At 38.7% G+C, this 18562-nt stretch overlaps 1 protein-coding gene across 1 annotated transcript in view; it reads right to left on the reverse strand.

The window, feature by feature from the left end:
* DCHS2 (dachsous cadherin-related 2) overlaps positions 1–18562 on the reverse strand; it is a 277604-nt gene that overhangs the window by 27060 nt on the left and 231982 nt on the right. Inside the window, exons 14-15 of the mRNA XM_030926304.1 lie at positions 16942–17055; positions 2217–2428 (exon numbers count right to left, since the gene is read on the reverse strand). Coding sequence (XP_030782164.1) covers positions 2217–2428; positions 16942–17055 — 326 coding nt within the window. The remainder of the gene's footprint in view (positions 1–2216; positions 2429–16941; positions 17056–18562) is intronic.

The raw sequence follows: 18562 nt of genomic DNA on the forward strand, positions 1-18562 counted from the left end.
CCAACAAACAACTGAAGCTTACATTTAACTTTATGATAAACTGAGTGATGGAGAAATTCTTCATCCAGAGAATTTCCAAATAGCTCTCAGTAGACATGGCACATGTTTTGGAGGTATAATTTTGTCCCTTCACCCAAGATTCAAATTTCAGGAAGAGAACGTCTGGGTGACTGAGAGAGGCGAGGCAGTTCACAACACCTTTGGCAGGGTGGGAGTGGGAGGCAGGTCAATATCTTGAGGACAACCCCACCAGGACTGCATCAACAGAGGGTCAGACCCTCAAAGGAATTTTGTAGGGCTGTAACCAAAGGAGGGCATTGAGCAGTGTGGGAGCAAAAACCCGGAAGCAACCACCACACTTGGTATGAGCTCCAGAGCCTCCTCCGTTTCTAATTTTCTGAACAAGACACAGCGGAATGGTAGTGCTAGCTTCCTGGGAACTCAATGATTGAAAAATGGAAAGAACACAGTTCATTCTATCTGTCCCTGACTCGGCCTTCTACAAGTCTGCCATAGTTTGAAGCACTGGTGGGTCAGGCTCTCTCTCATTCAGTGTACCTGGGCTTTATATGGGTCTTTGCCTTCACTTATTTCACACTGAACAATTTAGCTCCATCCCAGATAGCATGTGGGACAGAGAAGTGAAACGCTGCAGGGCCCCAGTGTGGGGATCCTCTTGTGACAAGGTGGCATTGGAGGCATCTGCCATCCCCACTGATCAGCCTCACTGGGCAGGGATGATAAAGACTGGAAAAGGGAATGTCCTCACTTTCTTCTGAAACATCTCAGTCATGGCTGAAACCAGGGTAAAGACACAGCACATCTGGAACAGGCTGGTGACTAGAGCAATCAGGCTGCTATAATACAAAATACATCTGCAGTCATAGCCTAGGGGATTCCAGATATCCTGGATGGGGTGTAGGGGTACAGAGCTAAAACTCCAAGGCAGCTGAGACTCTATTGGTCTTGTTTTCACCAACAGCAGGGATATGTGCATCAGAAACTGGAATTGAAGTAAAAGAAAGGCTTTTTTTTTTTTTTTTTTTTTTTTGAGACTGAGTTTTGCTCTTATTGCCCAGGCTGGGGTGCAGTGGCGCAATCTCAGCTCACTGCAACCTCTGCCTCCCAGGTTCAAGCAATTCTCCTGCCTCAGCCTCCCAAGTAGCTGGGACTACAGGTGCCCGCCACCACACCAGGCTAGTTTTTGTATTTTTAGTAGAGATGGCATTTCACCATGTTGGTCAGACTGGTCTCGAACTCCTGACCTCAGGTGATCCACCTGCCCCGGCCTCCCAAAGTGCTGGGATTACAGTTGTGAGCCACTGCGGGGTCTTTTTATATAATGAGCTCTTTACTGCACAGTAAAGAGCTGTTGCAGGTTTTGTCCAGAAAATATGCTAGCATGCCATGTAAACGCCTTACCCCACCTAGCCCAAAGAAAAAGCGGTGTAATAAGCATGAAGTGCTGACCACAGCTATGACATTCCAGAGGCCAAAAGGAATGGCCATCGCTGTGGTTAACTTTGCCTGGAAGTTGGATTTACACTGATTTCCTTTGCAGTCATAGGAGCTTGGAGAGCTCCTAATGCCCAGTTTCATGACTACAAAACTTCAATTCAGTAGTGAAGGGAAAGCTGAAACAAACACTTGTCCTAAAGCAGGTGGAGAAAGTATCAAGGATGGGTGGGTTTTACAGCATGAAACTGCCCTGTGAATGGATGCTTCTCCAGGACTTGGGACCTTTTCCTGAGATGGGGCTAGTCCTGAAAGCAGATCCATCCACATGCCTGTTCATCCTTGAAGATTTAGTGTAAATATCATTATTCTGTGAAATCTTACACTTTTCCTCCAGGAGGAGGCTGTGTCTCCTCTCTTCACTCATTACACGAAATGCATACTTCTATTGTATTAATAAATGCATATTTCTAGTGCTCAACAGTGCTCCCAGAGAAAGCAGATGTCAGTAACTGAGCACTGAATAAATAAAGAGGAAGAGACAGTGCAAGAATATCAGATTTTCTTTAACCTAAGGTTTCACCCCATCTATAAAATGTACATGCCCTGGAAAGACTGTTGGACCACAGGGCTTAGAAATTTTGATGTACATTGATTTGTAATAATTCTCTCTCTCTCTCTCTCATTCTCTCTCTCTCTCTCTCATTCTCTCTCTCTCTCTCTCTCTCACACACACACACACACAAATATGTTTCTGTTACCTGTATGACACGAGCATTGTAGAATTCGCCTTCAGACACTGATGCTTGGTAAACACTTTGTTCAAAGCATGGTGAATTATCATTCTCATCCTGTATCAAGACTGCTACTTTGCAATAGGCTCTATGCCCGCTACTTTCAGCTAAAACGATGAGTTGTACCTCATTTCTGACTTCAAAATCAAGAAACTTGGGTTCTTTCACAGTGAGTTGTCCTATTTTTATTACCAAGGAGGAAAAAAAAAAAAGAAAATGATGTTGTAGTTATTCTTTTATTTTTATTTTTTTATTTATTTTTGAGACAGAGTCTCTCACTGTCACCCAGGATGGAGTGCAGTGGCAAGATCTCAGCTCACTGCAACCTCTGCCTCCTGGGTTCAAGTGATTCTCCTGCCTCAGCCTCCCAAATAGTTGGAGTTACAGGCACCCGCCACCACGCCCAGCTAATTTTTTGTATTTTTAGTAGAAACAGGGTTTCACCATGTTGGCCAGTCTGGTCTCAAACTCCTGACCTCGTGATTCACCCGCCTTGGCCTCTGAAAGTGCTCAGATTACAGGCATGAGCCATAGCAGCTGGCCATAGTTATTCTTAAAATGACCTAAAGCATCTTTGCCTCATGTGCTCACAGCTCACCTGTCCCGCAAAAGCCTCCCATTGGTGGGCCTCCTTTCCCCACCAACCAGGGTCATTGTGAAAAGATTTGGGATCTTGCAGATGTTTGCAGGTTCAAATATGTAGAGGGAAAGAAACCAGGAAACACCAAGACCTGGGAGCTATCTCTCTCCATATTTCCCCCCTGGCCATGTCTGGTAAGTCTGTCTTGCAAATATATCTTCACTCCAGTCTCACTACTGCTGCCCTCCTTCAAGCCACCAGCACTTCCCACCTTGTCCCCTGCATTAGCCACAAAACTGGTCTCTCCCCAATCCAGTTTTCATTCTGAATTTAATAAAAAAAGACACTGTCATTGTTCTGCATGAAACCCTTCCATGATCATAATCTGCATCTGCTCCTTGAATACTTATTAAAGAGTCATCATGCATACGGTTCCATCAGCCTGGAATGGCTCCCACAGCTATCCTTCCTCAGGGATTTTTCCACATCACCATCCCTGTACCATCAGCTTCCCAAAAGTCTCCTACAAAGCCTCTGCATTTTCCAGCAGCTACATCATCACTTTGTTCACCTTCACCTGTCTTTGTCCTATTACTCCTCTTGTTTATAAGCTCTATACACCATCTCTTACGCACCATCATCTCTCCAATATCTAGCTCAGGGTCTGGCCTCCAGAAGGCACACAGTAATACTTTTATGCCCTCATATAAAAGGCAGATCCAGGTTAGGGAAGCAGATTTTTGAGGGTGATGCCATGCTCTAGTTTCCCCCACCCCTGGCAAATTAAGAAACTTAGTCCTTTAACATAATTTCCTTGTCTAGTTTTTACTGTTTTTTCCTCGACTTTACAACAAAATTTCCGACTCAATGTATTATTTTTATTTACTTGGCTTTCACTGTCAGTAAGTCCATCAGATAGAGAGTTGCTGAATGAACACTAATTTGGAGTTAGAGAAACCTGAAACCAGGCATAAATCCCAGGCCTAGAAATTTAATTTAGGTTAATTACCTGGCTCCACCACCTCCTAACTTTGTGACCTGGATAAGTTATGTGGTTGATGTAAAGCTGAGTCTCCTTTTCTGTAAAATGGGATGTTAACAATGATTTCACAGAGTGGCTGTGAGGAGCAAGTGACATAATGCATATTTGGAATGTCTCTTTGTAGTAACAGGTAGATTCCATGATGTACTACCCATGTTTGTCTGCGCCTCATCATCACATATGGATTTAATATCTCTGTGAACTCTGAATTTAGAAAAAGAACATTTAACAGCCATAAACTACTGCAAGTTCGATCCTCTGGTGGAAGAATCTGTACTGTTTCCAGAACTATGGCCTGGGAGCTGCAGTTTTTAATTGCTCTATCTGAATCAGCTTCCCCAGATAACATAGTCCAAGAAGCTTTAGGTCATCTGGTACCTACTTGAATTCTAGTGGGAGGCATATCCTGTTCAGATATTCTATCTTTGTTATTGGGTGCTTTGGGGGAGATTTTGTAGTCTATATTCTGTTAGGAATAAAACCAATATATTATATATTAACTCACTATACTACCAAATTTAAAATTTCGTAAACTCAGTATCATTTTTTTGACATCAAATTTAGTTGCCAGTTTAGTACTAGAACCAAATTACTTCACAAACCACAGTCTGTCATGACCAACACCCCTGGCGGAAAATTTAGAGTAGCTCTAACTTTGGGCAGCTGGGGAATAATAAAGATGCCTTTGATATGCTGGTGATGAAACTAGGTGGGCTTCAGAAACCTCCCTGAAACAAAGGCAAATTTCCACACCCCAAAATGTTACCGGAGCCCGAGTCTCAGGTGGGTCCACAGCTCTCACCCAGATCTCTTGTCTCCACCAAACAGAGCACTTGCCTGGCTATCATGTTCTGTTACTGTTTGTAAAGGAAAACTAGAATAGAAATGCAACACTAAATTGCCCATGTCACTGAGGAGAAAGTGTGCCAATTATAGTGCAGATCAAAGTAGATTTTTAATAAAAGGCTTGTGTTTAGGCTTTGATAATTGGAATTTTACACTTGGAATGGATCGACGGTTCTAATGCTTTCCTTGCATGGTTTTTATTTTGGGGGTAATAACTGGCATGTGCTGTGAAAGTCGTGCAAGTAGAAAAGACAATAACCAGTCTGTGGGATGATTCAAGGCTGGCTCACCTACTAGATTCACATTTTTCCTTGGATAATACATGTGTAGTTTTTGCAAAGGCATCAAGCATGTACTGTCATCAGTGAGAAGAAAGTACTACTGGGCTCTGTCTAATGGTATAAGCGGAAACTAACACCTTCCTTAGAGTAAGAAGCCTCACAAATGCTAACTTCATGTTCTTGCTTATATGTTGATGTGCCACTTATGTAATAACTTAAGAAAAAAATTGTAGTAACATTTTTCTTCTAATACATACATTGTATACGTTGTATAGCTTTTGGCAGAGTTACGAAATACACATCCAAATGAGATTAAGATTCATCAAATGCTACATGCTTGATAACATCATCAGGTTATTTCCATCAACTATATACTGTGTACATGCATTTGTGCAAACCAAAGCAGAATGTGATATTTATGTTATTCAGTAGCTTTCAAACCCTCTCCTACTTAAACAATGTCTTTGAAACATTGAAAGTTTGATCAGTTTTGTTTTGCGCCACTCTAATAAATACTAAAACGAATGCTACCATCTGTTATTTACATACAAAACCTTAGTCAAGCTCTAAAATTGCTGCTGGTTTAGACAGTGAGAAATACATGTTTTTACGTTAAAGTGGCATGAAGTTTAAATACAGAGGCAATTTGGTTTGTGACTATGGAACAGAGGGTAAACTGGCACAAATTGACAGAAAACACAGTTCTCATCAGAGATCTGTCTAACGACAACTTATTAAACTAATTACTAATAAAATGGTTTTCTCACACTTTTATTCTTGTTACTATAATCTTAGAGATAAATATTATTGATTTATTATACGTATTAGTCTCACATTTTAAGTGGTGTATGTTTAAAATACATACATTCAGAAAATCTATACAATTAGATACAATTTTAATGGTAATTTGTCAAAGGTAGCATAAAAGATGCATTTAATATCATAATTAAAGTTTTAAAAAAGCTTTCTTGATCTAAAATTGACACTCTAACATCACAATTAAAAGAACTAGAGAGGCAAGAGCAAACACATTCAAAAGCTAGCAGAAGGCAAGAAATAACTAAGATCAGAGCAGAACTGAAGGAGACAGAGACACAAAAAACCCTCCAAAAAATCAGTGAATCCAGGAGTTGGTTTTTTGAAAAGATCAACAAAATTGACAGACCGCTAGCAAGACTAATAAAGAAGAAAAGAGAGAGGAATCAAATAGACGCAATAAAAAATGATAAAGGGGATATCACCACCGACCCCACAGAAATACAAACTACCATCAGAGAATACTAAAAACACCTCTACACAAATCAACTAGAAAATCTAGAAGAAATGGATAATTTCCTGGACACTTACACTCTTCCAAGACTAAACCAGGAAGAAGTTGATACCTGAATAGACCAATAGCAGACTCTGAAATTGAGGCAATAATTAATAGCCTACCAACCAAACAAAGTCCAGGACCAGATGGATTCACAGGTGAATTCTACCAGAGGTACAAGGAGGAGCTGGTACCATTCCTTCTGAAACTATTCCAATCAATAGAAAAAGAGGGAATCCTCCCTAACTCATTTTATGAGGCCAACATCATCCTGATACCAAAGCCTGGCAGAGACACAACAAAAAAAGAGAATTTTAGACCAATATCCCTGATGAACATCGATGCAAAAATCCTCAATAAAATACTGGCAAATCAGATTCAGCAGCACATCAAAAAGCTTATCCACCATGATCAAGTGGGCTTCATCCCTGGGATGCAAGGTTGGTTCAACATTCGCAAATCAATAAACGTAATCCAGCATATAAACAGAACCAAAGACAAGAACCACATGATTATCTCAATAGATGCAGAAAAGGCTTTTGACAAAATTCAACAGCCCTTCATGCTAAAAACTCTCAATAAAGTAGGTATTGATGGAACGTACCTCAAAATAAGAAGAGCTATTTATGGCAAACCCACAGCTAATATCAAACTGAATGGGCAAAAACTGGAAAAATTCCCTTTGAAAACTGGCACAAGACAGGGATGCCCTCTCTCACCACTCCTATTCAACGTAGTGTTGGAAGTTCTGGTTAGGGCAATCAGGCAAGAGAAAGAAATCAAGGGTATTCAGTTAGGAAAAGAAGAAGTCAAATTGTCCCTGTTTGCAGATGACATGATTGTATATTTAGAAAACCCCATCGTCTCAGCCCAAAATCTCCTTAAGCTGATAAGCAACTTCAGCAAAGTCTCAGGATACACAATTAATGTGCAAAAATCACAAGCATTTTTATACACCAGTAACAGACAAGCAGAGAGCCAAATCATGAATGAACTTCCATTCACAATTGCTTCAAAGAGAATAAAATACCTAGGAATCCAACTTACAAGGGATGTAAAGGACCTCTTCAAGGAGAACTACAAAACACTGCTCAGTGAAATAAAAGAGGACACTAACAAATGGAAGAACATACCATGCTCATGGATAGGAAGAATCAATATCGTGAAAATGGCCATACTGCCCAAGGTGATTTATAGATTCAATGCCATCCCCATCAAGCTACCAATGAGTTTCTTCACAGAATTGGAAAAAACTGCTTTAAAGTTCATATGGAACCAGAAAAGAGCCCGCATTGCCAAGACAATCCTAAGTCAAAAGGACAAAGCTGGAGGCGTCACGCTACCTGACTTCAAACTATACTACAAGGCTACAGTAACCAAAACAGCATGGTACTGGTACCAAAACAGAGATATAGACCAATGGAACAGAACAGAGTCCTCGGAAATAATACCACACATCTACAGCCATCTGATCTTTGACAAACCTGAGAGAAACAAGAAATGGGGAAAGGATTCCCTATTTAATAAATGGTGCTGGGAAAATGGGCTAGCCATAAGTAGAAAGCTGAAACTGGATCCTTTCCTTACTCCTTATACGAAAATTAATTCAAGATGGATTAGAGACTTAAATGTTAGTCCTAATACCATAAAAACCCTAGAAGAAAACCTAGGTAATACCATTCAGGACATAGGCATGGGCAAGGACTTCATGTCTAAAACACCAAAAGCAATGGCAGCAAAAGCCAAAATTGACAAATGGGATCTAATTAAACTAAAGAGCTTCTGCACAGCAAAAGAAACTACCATCAGAGTGAACAGGCAACCTACAGAATGGGAGAAAATTTTTGCAATCTACTCATCTGACAAAGGGCTAATATCCAGAATCTACAAAGAACTCAAACAAATATACAAGAAAAAAACAAACAACCCCATCAAAAAGTGGGCAAAGGATATGAACAGACATTTCTCAAAAGAAGACATTCATACAGCCAACAGACACATGAAAAAATGCTCATCATCACTCGCCATCAGAGAAATGCAAATCAAAACCACAATGAGATACCATCTCACACCAGTTAGAACGGCAATCATTAAAAAGTCAGGAAACAACAGGTGCTGGAGAGGATGTGGAGAAATAGGAACACTTTTACACTGTTGGTGGGATTGTAAACTAGTTCAACCATTATGGAAAACAGTATGGCAGTTCCTCAAGGATCTAGAACTAGATATACCATATGACCCAGCCATCCCACTACTGGGTATATACCCAAAGGATTATAAATCATGCTGCTATAAAGACACATGCACACGTATGTTTATTGCGGCACTATTCACAATAGCAAAGACTTGGAATCAACCCAAATGTCCATCTGTGACAGACTGGATTAAGAAAATGTGGCACATATACACCATGGAATACTATGCAGCCATAAAAAAGGATGAGTTTGTGTCCTTTGTAGGGATATGGATGCAGCTGGAAACCCTCATTCTTAGCAAACTATCACAAGAACAGAAAACCAAACACCACATGTTCTCACTCATAGGTGGGAACTGAACAATGAGATCACTTGGACTGGGGAAGGGGAACATCACACACTGGGGCCTATCATGGGGAGGGGGGAGGGATTGCATTGGGAGTTATACCTGATATAAATGATGAATTGATGGGTGCTGACGAGATGATGGATGCAGCACACCAACATGGCACAAGTATACATATGCAACAAACCTGCACGTTATGCACATGTACCCTAGAACTTAAAGTATAAAAAAAAAAAAAAAAATTTTCTTGACAGCAGTATGGTAAACTATACACTTAACCAATCTTCCTGATAAAAACAACTAAAATGCATGATAAATTATATATATATATAATACACGTATATGCATAGATATGTATGTGTATGTATTACAATGCAATATTGAGTTGGTACAGTTGTTAAGAATTCCACAGAGGACAAAACAGAAATGAAGACAGGGATCCTGAGAGGTTAGCAAGTAATAACAGCTCAGTTTTGTTTCAAAGATTTCTACCACAACCTTCTGTCTTACTATTCATTTCTGATAGTTGCATGGAATGTGGAAAATAAAGTGAGAACTCACAAAAGGTGAAGAGGCTAATAGGAAAAACCAGCATAAAGCTGGACACCTAAAGGCTACATATATTCTAAATCAGTGGCCATTATTGGAAAAAAAAAAAAAAAGGAACAAAACTGAAACTGAAGCAGAATTAGCAATGTGAACGTAACTGAAATTTGCTGAAGTGTTTCAAATTGTGCAGATATTAAAGAACAAAATCATGAATACAATCCTCAGATGGAATGCACCATCAAAGTCACTCATATGATCACAGAAGGATTACAATCTGCAGCAACAGTGATGAGTTAAAAAGAAAGAGACTACAACTTCTAATTACAATGTTCTTCCAAAAGGTATTGGCCAAAAAACCACCAGAAACTTGACTCCTTTTTTTAACCTTGGTGTTGATTGAAAGGGAGAAAAAAACCTTATGTATTAGTTTAAGCCTGAATTTATGTAGCTACACTATCATAGTTATACATATTTAAAACTCTTAGAAATTAAATTTAAACTAGCTTCTCCCTGATGATTCTCCAGGTGAATTGCAGAAAAGAAAGCAAATCCTCTTTCACGGGCATAAATTCAACCAAGGCTTCAAAGAATTGTCAAAGAGCTTTGAAGGATAATGAGTAGCTCATAGTCTACAAGCACTAAAATCATAGAGAAGCAAGGCACCATAAATGACAGAAAGCAACCCATAGACAACAGAACCCAACAATCAAAGACTTCAGATGCAGGAATTGTTGGACACAGAATTATTATATATGTTTAAATACATTAAAAACCCTTGGAAATAAGAGCAAGGAACAAGAGGCCATTTTTCAAAAGCAAAGAAGAGTTGAAAAAGAACTCAACAGAACTTTTGGAAATGAAAAATACAGTTCCCCAGAATGAAGAGAAAGACAGATGAAAAATATAAAAAAGAGATGTAGGAGAGAGTCACATAGCCCAACATTTGTGTAATTGGAGTTCCAAGAAAAGATACAAATGAATGGCATTTAGATCAACAGCTGGCTTCTTAATGCAACAATGGGACGCCAGAAGCCAGTAGAATAATATCTTACTATGATGAGAGAAAATAACTGTGAATCTAGAATTACAAGATGAGCAAAAGTATTTTAAAAGCATGGATTAAATAACTACATTTTTTGACTACCTAAATCTGAGAGAGCTTACTATATAAACCCTCACTAAAGGAGATAGTTCAAGCAGAAAAAAAAAATAATAATAATAGAAGAAAGGCTGAGATGTAAGAAAGAATGGTTAGCAGAGATATCAGCAAGGATGCAGCTAAATCAACTGAAAAATACTACTAATGCCTAATTTGAAAGAATCAAAATTGTGGTCACAAAAGCATGTAAACTGAAACAGGAGCACCTGGAGATCAATAATTGCAAATCTCTTGTATTACTCAGGAAGAGAATATTGATTAATGTTGGACTTCATATATGTTAAAATAACTAGGCTAGCCACTGAAATAAGAGAAATAACTATAACTTCAGACAGGAAAGTGGTCATTTTCAGATATGATTTTATGTGTCAAATATACCAAAAAATGTCAATCTCTAGTTTGCAAATTTGCCAGACAAAAAAAATCAAAAGACAAAAGTCAGTTTCAAATACATACACCAGCACTGTCAGGAAAAGCAATTTTTTTTCATTTACCATAGCGAGAAAAAGTATAATATACTTAGGGGAAATCTAACAAGAAACATGCAAGCCTGTACATTTCATTCTTTGCTATTTCTCTTTAACATGTAATGGTTTATGCACTGTAAGTCATAGTAAAAATGTTGAGCAAAGGAATAAAGTCATAGAAGAGTATATATCATGATTCTATTATCATACTTAAGTCAAGGTAAAAGTAAATGACATATTGTTTAGAAATTCAAATGCAGTGGAAAAATTGTAACCAAAAATATCAGTGATCATTTGGGTGCAGTGGCTCATGCCTATAATCCCAGAACTTCAGGAGGCCAAGGCAAGGAGATTGCTTGAGTTCAGGAGTTTGAGGCCAGCTTGGACAACATAGTGAGAATCTGTCTTTGTTTATGAGAAAAAAAGAAGCCAGTGATCAATACAAATTCAAGTTACTAATTATTTCTGGGACAAAAAAAGAGAGACATGAAGTGATGTGTATGTTAATTGGCTCAGTTTAGATATTCCGCAATGTACACACATTTCTGAACAACAACAAAAACAAAAACAAACAAACAAAAAAAAAGAAATGAAAAAAGAGATATAAAAAGGAAGGGGCACACAGAAACTTTTGAAAATTTGAAAATTCTAGTACAGTAGTTCCCCCTTCCCTGTGGTGGATATATTCTAAGACCCCCAGTGAATGTTTGAAACTGTGGATGGTACCAAACCCTATATGTACTATGCGTTTTTCTAAATATGCACACCTACAATGAAGTTTAATTTCTAAATTAGGCACAGTAAGAGATGAACAACAATGACTAATAATAAAATTGAACAATTATACTGTAATAAAAGTTACGTGAATGTGGTCTCTCTTGCAAAATATCGTATCATACTGTATTCATCCTTCTTCTTCTTGTGATGATATGAGATGACAAAATGCCCACATGATAAGGTAAAGTGAGGTGAATGACTGTGACGTAGCAGTAGGCTACTACTGAACTTCTGATGGTATGTCAGGAGGAGGATCATCATCTGCTTCAAGTGGTCCAGGATCACAATGATGTTGATGGTTGGATGGTTGGATGTCAGGAACAGATGACGCTGATGGTTGGGAGTACTTGAGAGTTGCAGGTTGGTTTTTTTTTTTTTTTTTTCTTTTGCCAAAACCTTTTGGAAATCCTTGTAATAAAAGCTTGTCAGTTTTTGGCCAGGTGTGGTGGCTCACGCCTGTAATCCCAGAACTTTGGGAGGCCGAAGTGGGTGGATCACGAGGACAGGAGATTGACATCATCTGGCTAACAGTGAAATCCTGTCTCTACTAAAATTACAAAATATTATCTGGGCGTGGTGGCGCACGCCTGTAGTCCCAGCTACTTGGGAAGCTGAGGCAGGAGAATCGCTTGAACCCAGGAGGTGGAGGTTGCAGTGAATCAAGATCATGCCACTGCACTCCAGCCTGGGCAACAGAGCAAGACTCTGTCTCAGAAAAAAAAAAAAAATTGTCAGTTTTTAATCAAAGTGTTGGTACAGAAGTTATAATCCTATGATCCTATGGGTGACTTTAATGCTGCACTTTATCTGAGGATTGTATTCTATAATTTTGTCTTTTCATATCTGTGTGATTTGAAACACTTGAGAAAATTGCAGTAATGTCTACATTGTTGGTTCTGCTTTAGTTTCTTCTTTGTCTTCCCTTTCTCTGTAGATGACTCAAAAAGTTCTTCCTCATTTATTAACACTTCTCAATGGCTTTCAATATGATCTTCTACTTCTTCATCAAGCATGTCGGCAAACCTTTCTCCACCAACTTGTCTTGCTGTGTGAATTATTTTCCTAACTTTTCCATCAATCCCCAGGAAGCCATTAAAATCATTCATGACTTCACTCTAGAAGTTATTCCAGCAGGCATTACAGTTTCTGGTTTTAATTCATGCATCGCAGCTTTGATGAACGTTACTGCATCAGCAACAGTGAATGATTTCCAGCATTACATTACATCCAGATTATGGTCTGCATCAATTAATGGCTGATCAAATACCAGGCAGGTGTGTGACCCTGACAAACCAGATGATGCCTGCTCAAGAGGCTGAAGCAATGGGGTTTTATTTAGAGGTAAAAATACAACCTCAACATTTTCATTTTCATAGCAGGATGGCCGGGTGCATTGTCTAATATTAACAGAACTTTGACCTTTCCTCATCCAAGTATTTTTTTTTAACTTCTGGGATGAAGCACTGGTGGAACCATTCTATAAACAAGATGTGTGTCACCCATGCTTTCTTATTATATTGCCAGAACATGGGCAGATAATTTTTTGTTTTAGAGACCATGTGGGTTCTTCACTTTGTATGCTACACTTGATTTTATCGTATGTCCTGCAGTGTTGCCACATAGTACCAGAGTTCATCTGTCCATGTTTTATGCCCTGGTGCTTCCTTTGTACTTTTATGCATGCAGGTTCCATTGGGCATCTTCTTCCCCAAAAACCTAGTTTTATGGCAATTCGAGATTGGCTTTAGATGGTTTCCTTTCTCCTTATTCAACATTTTCAGAAATGCGGCAGCACCTTCTTTGATGGCAGATGCAGCCTCTCCAGTAGTTTTTGTATTTTTCAGTCCAAACCTATTTCTGAATCTGTAACCATCTCTTATTTGCAGTAAGTGGCTTAGGGTCACTCATTTCTGGGGACTCCTTGCTGAAGCCTTCATAGAGGGCTCAATGCTTTCTGGTGCAACATGTTACTGTCAAATTGAACATGTTTTTCTATTCAGGTCTTCCACCCCCAAATTTAATGCCTTTTCCATTCTTAACTAAGCATTTACCGTGCACTGTGGCCATGACTTTTGCATCGTGAGGTGCCATCACAAAACTAGCACAATTTTTTTTCTTTCTTCAAAATTTCACAAGTAGACTATTCATTCTTACTGTAGATCTTTGCAACCTCAGCATACAATCTTTTATCTTTTCTTATTAAATTGAGAACTTTCATCTTTCACTTCCAAAAAAAAAAAAATCAAAAAACACTTTACCACTTCTCTTTGGCATATCCAAATTGCCAGAATACTACACTTGTGCTTTGGGGTCATTATTAAGTTCCATAAGAGTGACATGAATATAAGTACTGCAATATGTGACTGTGGAACTGAGAATTGAGACAGCTACTGACTAATAGACAGGGAGCATGTACAGTGTGGAGACCCTGGACAAAAGGAGGATTTACTTCTGGGTGGGATGGAGTAGGATGATGTGAGATTTCGTCAAACTACTCAGAATAGTGAGAAATTTAAAACATATGAATTGTTTATTTCTAGAGCTTCCCATTTAATATTTTTGGATCATGGTTGACCACAGGTAGCTGAGCCTGGAGAAAGAGAAACTAAGGATAAGGGAGGACTACCGAAATGTCTGTTTCCAGAGATGGGTGGCATGTATATGGGTTTTTATTTTACTATTGTCCATTAAACAGTCTTATACATTTCAACATACCATCTGGCAGATATTTCACAGTCAAATTCTAAAACTCAATGTATACAAGTTATCTAATCAAAAAATAAAAATGTTCCTGTGAATGACCTCTTTGGACTAACTCTAGGAAGATTTTTTTTTTTTCATTTTTTTATTATACTTTAAGTTCTAGGGTACATGTGCATAACGTGCAGGTTTGTTACATATGTATATTTGTGCCATGTTGGTGTGCTGCACCCATCAACTCGTCAGCACCCATCAATTCATCATTTATATCATGTATAACTCCCCAATGCAATCCCTCCCCCCTCCCCCCTCCCCATGATAGGCCCCAGTGTGTGATGTTCCCCTTCCTGAGTCCAAGTGATCTCATTGTTCAGTTCCCACCTATGAGTGAGAACAAGCGGTGTTTGGTTTTCTCTTCTTGTGATAGTTTGCTAAGAATGATGGTTTCCAGCTGCATCCATATCCCTACAAAGGACGCAAACTCATCCTTTTTTATGGCTGCATAGTATTCCATGGTGTATATGTGCCACATTTTCTTAATCCAGTCTGTCACAGATGGACATTTGGGTTGATTCCAAGTCTTTGCTATTGTGAATAGTGCTGCAATAAACACACGTGTGCATGTGTCTTTGTAGTAGAATAATTTATAATCCTTTGGGTATATACCCAGTAGTGGGATGGCTGGGTCATATGGTACAGATATCTAGTTCTAGATCCTTGAGGAATTGCCATACTGTTTTCCATAATGGTTGAACTAGTTTACAATCCCACCAACAGTGTAAAAGTGTTCCTATTTCTCCACATCCTCTCCAACAACTGTTGTTTCCTGATTTTTTAATGATTGCCATTCTAACTGGTGTGAGATGGTATCTCATTGTGGTTTTGATTTGCATTTCTCTGATGGTGAGTGATGATGAGCATTTTTTCATGTGTCTGTTGGCTGTATGAATGTCTTCTTTTGAGAAATGTCTGTTCATATCCTTTGCCCACTTTTTGATGGGGTTGTTTGTTTTTTTCTTGTAAATTTGTTTGAGTTCTTTGTAGATTCTGGATATTAGCCCTTTGTCAGATGAGTAGATTGCAAAAATTTTCTCCCATTCTGTAGGTTGCCTGTTCACTCTGATGGTAGTTTCTTTTGCTGTGCAGAAGCTCTTTAGTTTAATTAGATCCCATTTGTCAATTTTGGCTTTTGCTGCCGTTGCTTTTGGTGTTTTAGACATGAAGTCCTTGCCCATGCCTACGTCCTGAATGGTACTACCTAGATTTTCTTCTAGGGTTTTTATGGTATTAGGTCTAACATTTAAGTCTCTAATCCATCTTGAATTAATCTTCGTATAAGGAGTAAGGAAAGGATCCAGTTTCAGCTAGGAAGATTTTATCTGCATTTTAATGATGGACTGTAGAAGAAATAAGACCAGGTCTGGGCCATGTTAGGAGTGTGGTGGCAGAGGATCTGGATAGCCTGGGAAAATATGCCAGCTCTGTTACTCTTCTTTCTTCCTAAGCATTTTAATCTCGGCTGCTGTCCCAGAACCCTCAGACACCTGGACTGCAAGAAAATTAAGACTTGGTGATGTTCACAAATGGCCCTTTTGTGAACCGGCTTTCTACACCACCCTTTAATGCAACAATGGGATGAAGAGATGAAGACTTCTAGCAGACTACCTCAGAAAGGTTGCTGACCAAAGGCTGTGTGGACCAAAAAGTCATAACACCACCCTGGATGACAGGACGTTTACCTAAGGAATTACCCTCTCTCAATTCTTCCCAGGTGTGTGTAGTATAGATTAAATAAGGCGGTTGTATGGCAACATAGACATTATTAGAAACATTCTTCTTGAACTTTGACAACAAAGCAGTAGATGTGTATCTACTACAGAGTCGTTAGTGGAAAAAAAAGTACGTTTGAAATCATCAATTGGTATTCATTTAAAACAGTAATGGTCTTACTGAAGCTAAATGTATTACATGCTGTGTTTGGAAGTAATTTCTTTACCACTGTATAGAAACCTTCGCAGCTGTTCTTTTTTTGTTGTGTTGTTGACATTCAGTAGCAAATTACAAGAATCTCTGATGAAGATTCCTTACAGCTAGACATGTTCTTATTTTGAATTCGGACTCAGTGTCAATGATCTCACTACTTTATCTCCAATTTTCCCAAATAGATGGGTAAATTGTAAGTGGAAGCTAATTTATCTTCAAAAGTTTGAAGGGCAGGATAGACACTGTCTAATTTGGAAATATTAAGAATATAATTCTTAGAGAATATAAACAAATAGTCCTTGATTTCCCATAATTTTTCATAGGCTAGCCTAAAAAATTCTTTCTTGCTTACTTTTTAAATTATTTAGCTCTAACAATTTCTACTTTGCAAATTTTGCAGAAATAACATCAAACGGAGTAGAAAATAAAGCTATTATAGGGTAGAGAAGGATTACCTGACTTAGAGCACAGGGAAAGAACGCCATCTTCATTTCCACTAAAAATTGAATATTTCAGGCTGTCCTGAACTGAGTCAGGAGCAAAAGCTTTTACAGTCACAATAGAAGTACCTGCAAAAATTAGGTAAAGAAAGAACTCCATTAGGATTTAAAAAATTTCATGGAAACACAAGAGAAAATACTGGTTATTTATTATTTGCCTACTATGTTTTCACTTGTTCATTCATTCAACAATAGCTTATTGTCTTCGATGAGTCAGATCCCATGCTAGGTGCTGGGGATATACTAGCAAACAAGATAGAAAACATCTCTGTCCTCATGGTGGTTATTAACTGGTATAAGGAGACATACAATAAACCATTAAAACATACATAATCATAGAAAAGTTTTCAACTGTGCCAGGCCCCTAGAATGAGAAAAATAAGGTTACTTGATATAAGGTACTTCTTTTTCAGGGGAAGCACCAGACTTTAGAGAGGTCTGGGGACAGTGAAGGATAAGAAGCCATAGAAACAGCTGGAAGAAGAGGATTTTGGGAAAAGGAGCCACCACCACAAAGGCTGTGGGCTAGGAAAGGACTTGGTTGGGTAAAGCACAACGAGTAGGGGAAGAGGCAGAAGGTGGAGATGGCAGGATAAGCAAGGGTCAGATTCTTGTAAGTGCAAAGGGAAGTCATGGAAGCATTTTAAGGAGTAGAGTAAAACATGATTTACTTTTTAAAAATATCATACTAAGTGCTGTGAGAACAGAGACGAGAGGGGTAAGAATGGAGCAGAGAGGCCAATTAAGATAATACTGCAATAGTCCAAGCAAGAGATAATGACCTAGGACTGTGGGATGGAAGATGGAAAGACATGGACAGATTAAAGACATTTGACACACTGCCCCAAAACATTGGAGCTAGGAGTGGGAAAGGAAGCTATAGGAGCATAAAGAGAAGAAATATTCCCTCAACCAGCTTCTGATCTAGCTGTCGGTAAAAGCAACCCAACTAGAAAGTAACCAACAACTTAACTGCAAGACACGAATTCATTCAAGATTTGTTCAGATAGAGCAGGGGCAAAGAGATAACTTTAAGGAAGAAACAGAAATTCAGTTAGGTATAGGAATTGGAAAGACAAAAGAGAAGGAAGTCCTTTTAAGTTATGGGAACAGACTAAACACCAACATGAAAGAAGAATTAGCAAGGACTGATAGAGGCAAGAAGGCAATCCTTGTAATTAGATATAGAACCAAATAAGGCCGGAGTAGGGAATAAATTTAAATAGGAAGTATAAATACAATGTGAAGAAGGGTAAGAGAGGTAGGCAAGAGAATGGGAGAGCTTGAGAGCCAAGGAGATAAGTGTGGCTTTATGTGAAGAATCAGCTAATTTTTCTGTCAAGGGCCAGATATTAATTATTTTAGGCTTTACAGGTCACAGTCCTGTTGCAAATACTCAAATCTGTTATTGTAGTATGAAAGTAGTCACAGACAATGCAGAACCAAGGGAGTGTGGCTGTGTTTCAATAAAACTTTATTTACAAAAACAAGTGGATGAGCAGATCCTTGCTTTATGTGATGGGAAGCAATGAAGAAATGCAAAGTTCTTGAGGAAACTGATAAACTAAGAGAAGAT

This window comes from Rhinopithecus roxellana, chromosome 2, assembly GCF_007565055.1.
Source record: "Rhinopithecus roxellana isolate Shanxi Qingling chromosome 2, ASM756505v1, whole genome shotgun sequence".
Lineage (NCBI taxonomy): Eukaryota > Metazoa > Chordata > Mammalia > Primates > Cercopithecidae > Rhinopithecus > Rhinopithecus roxellana.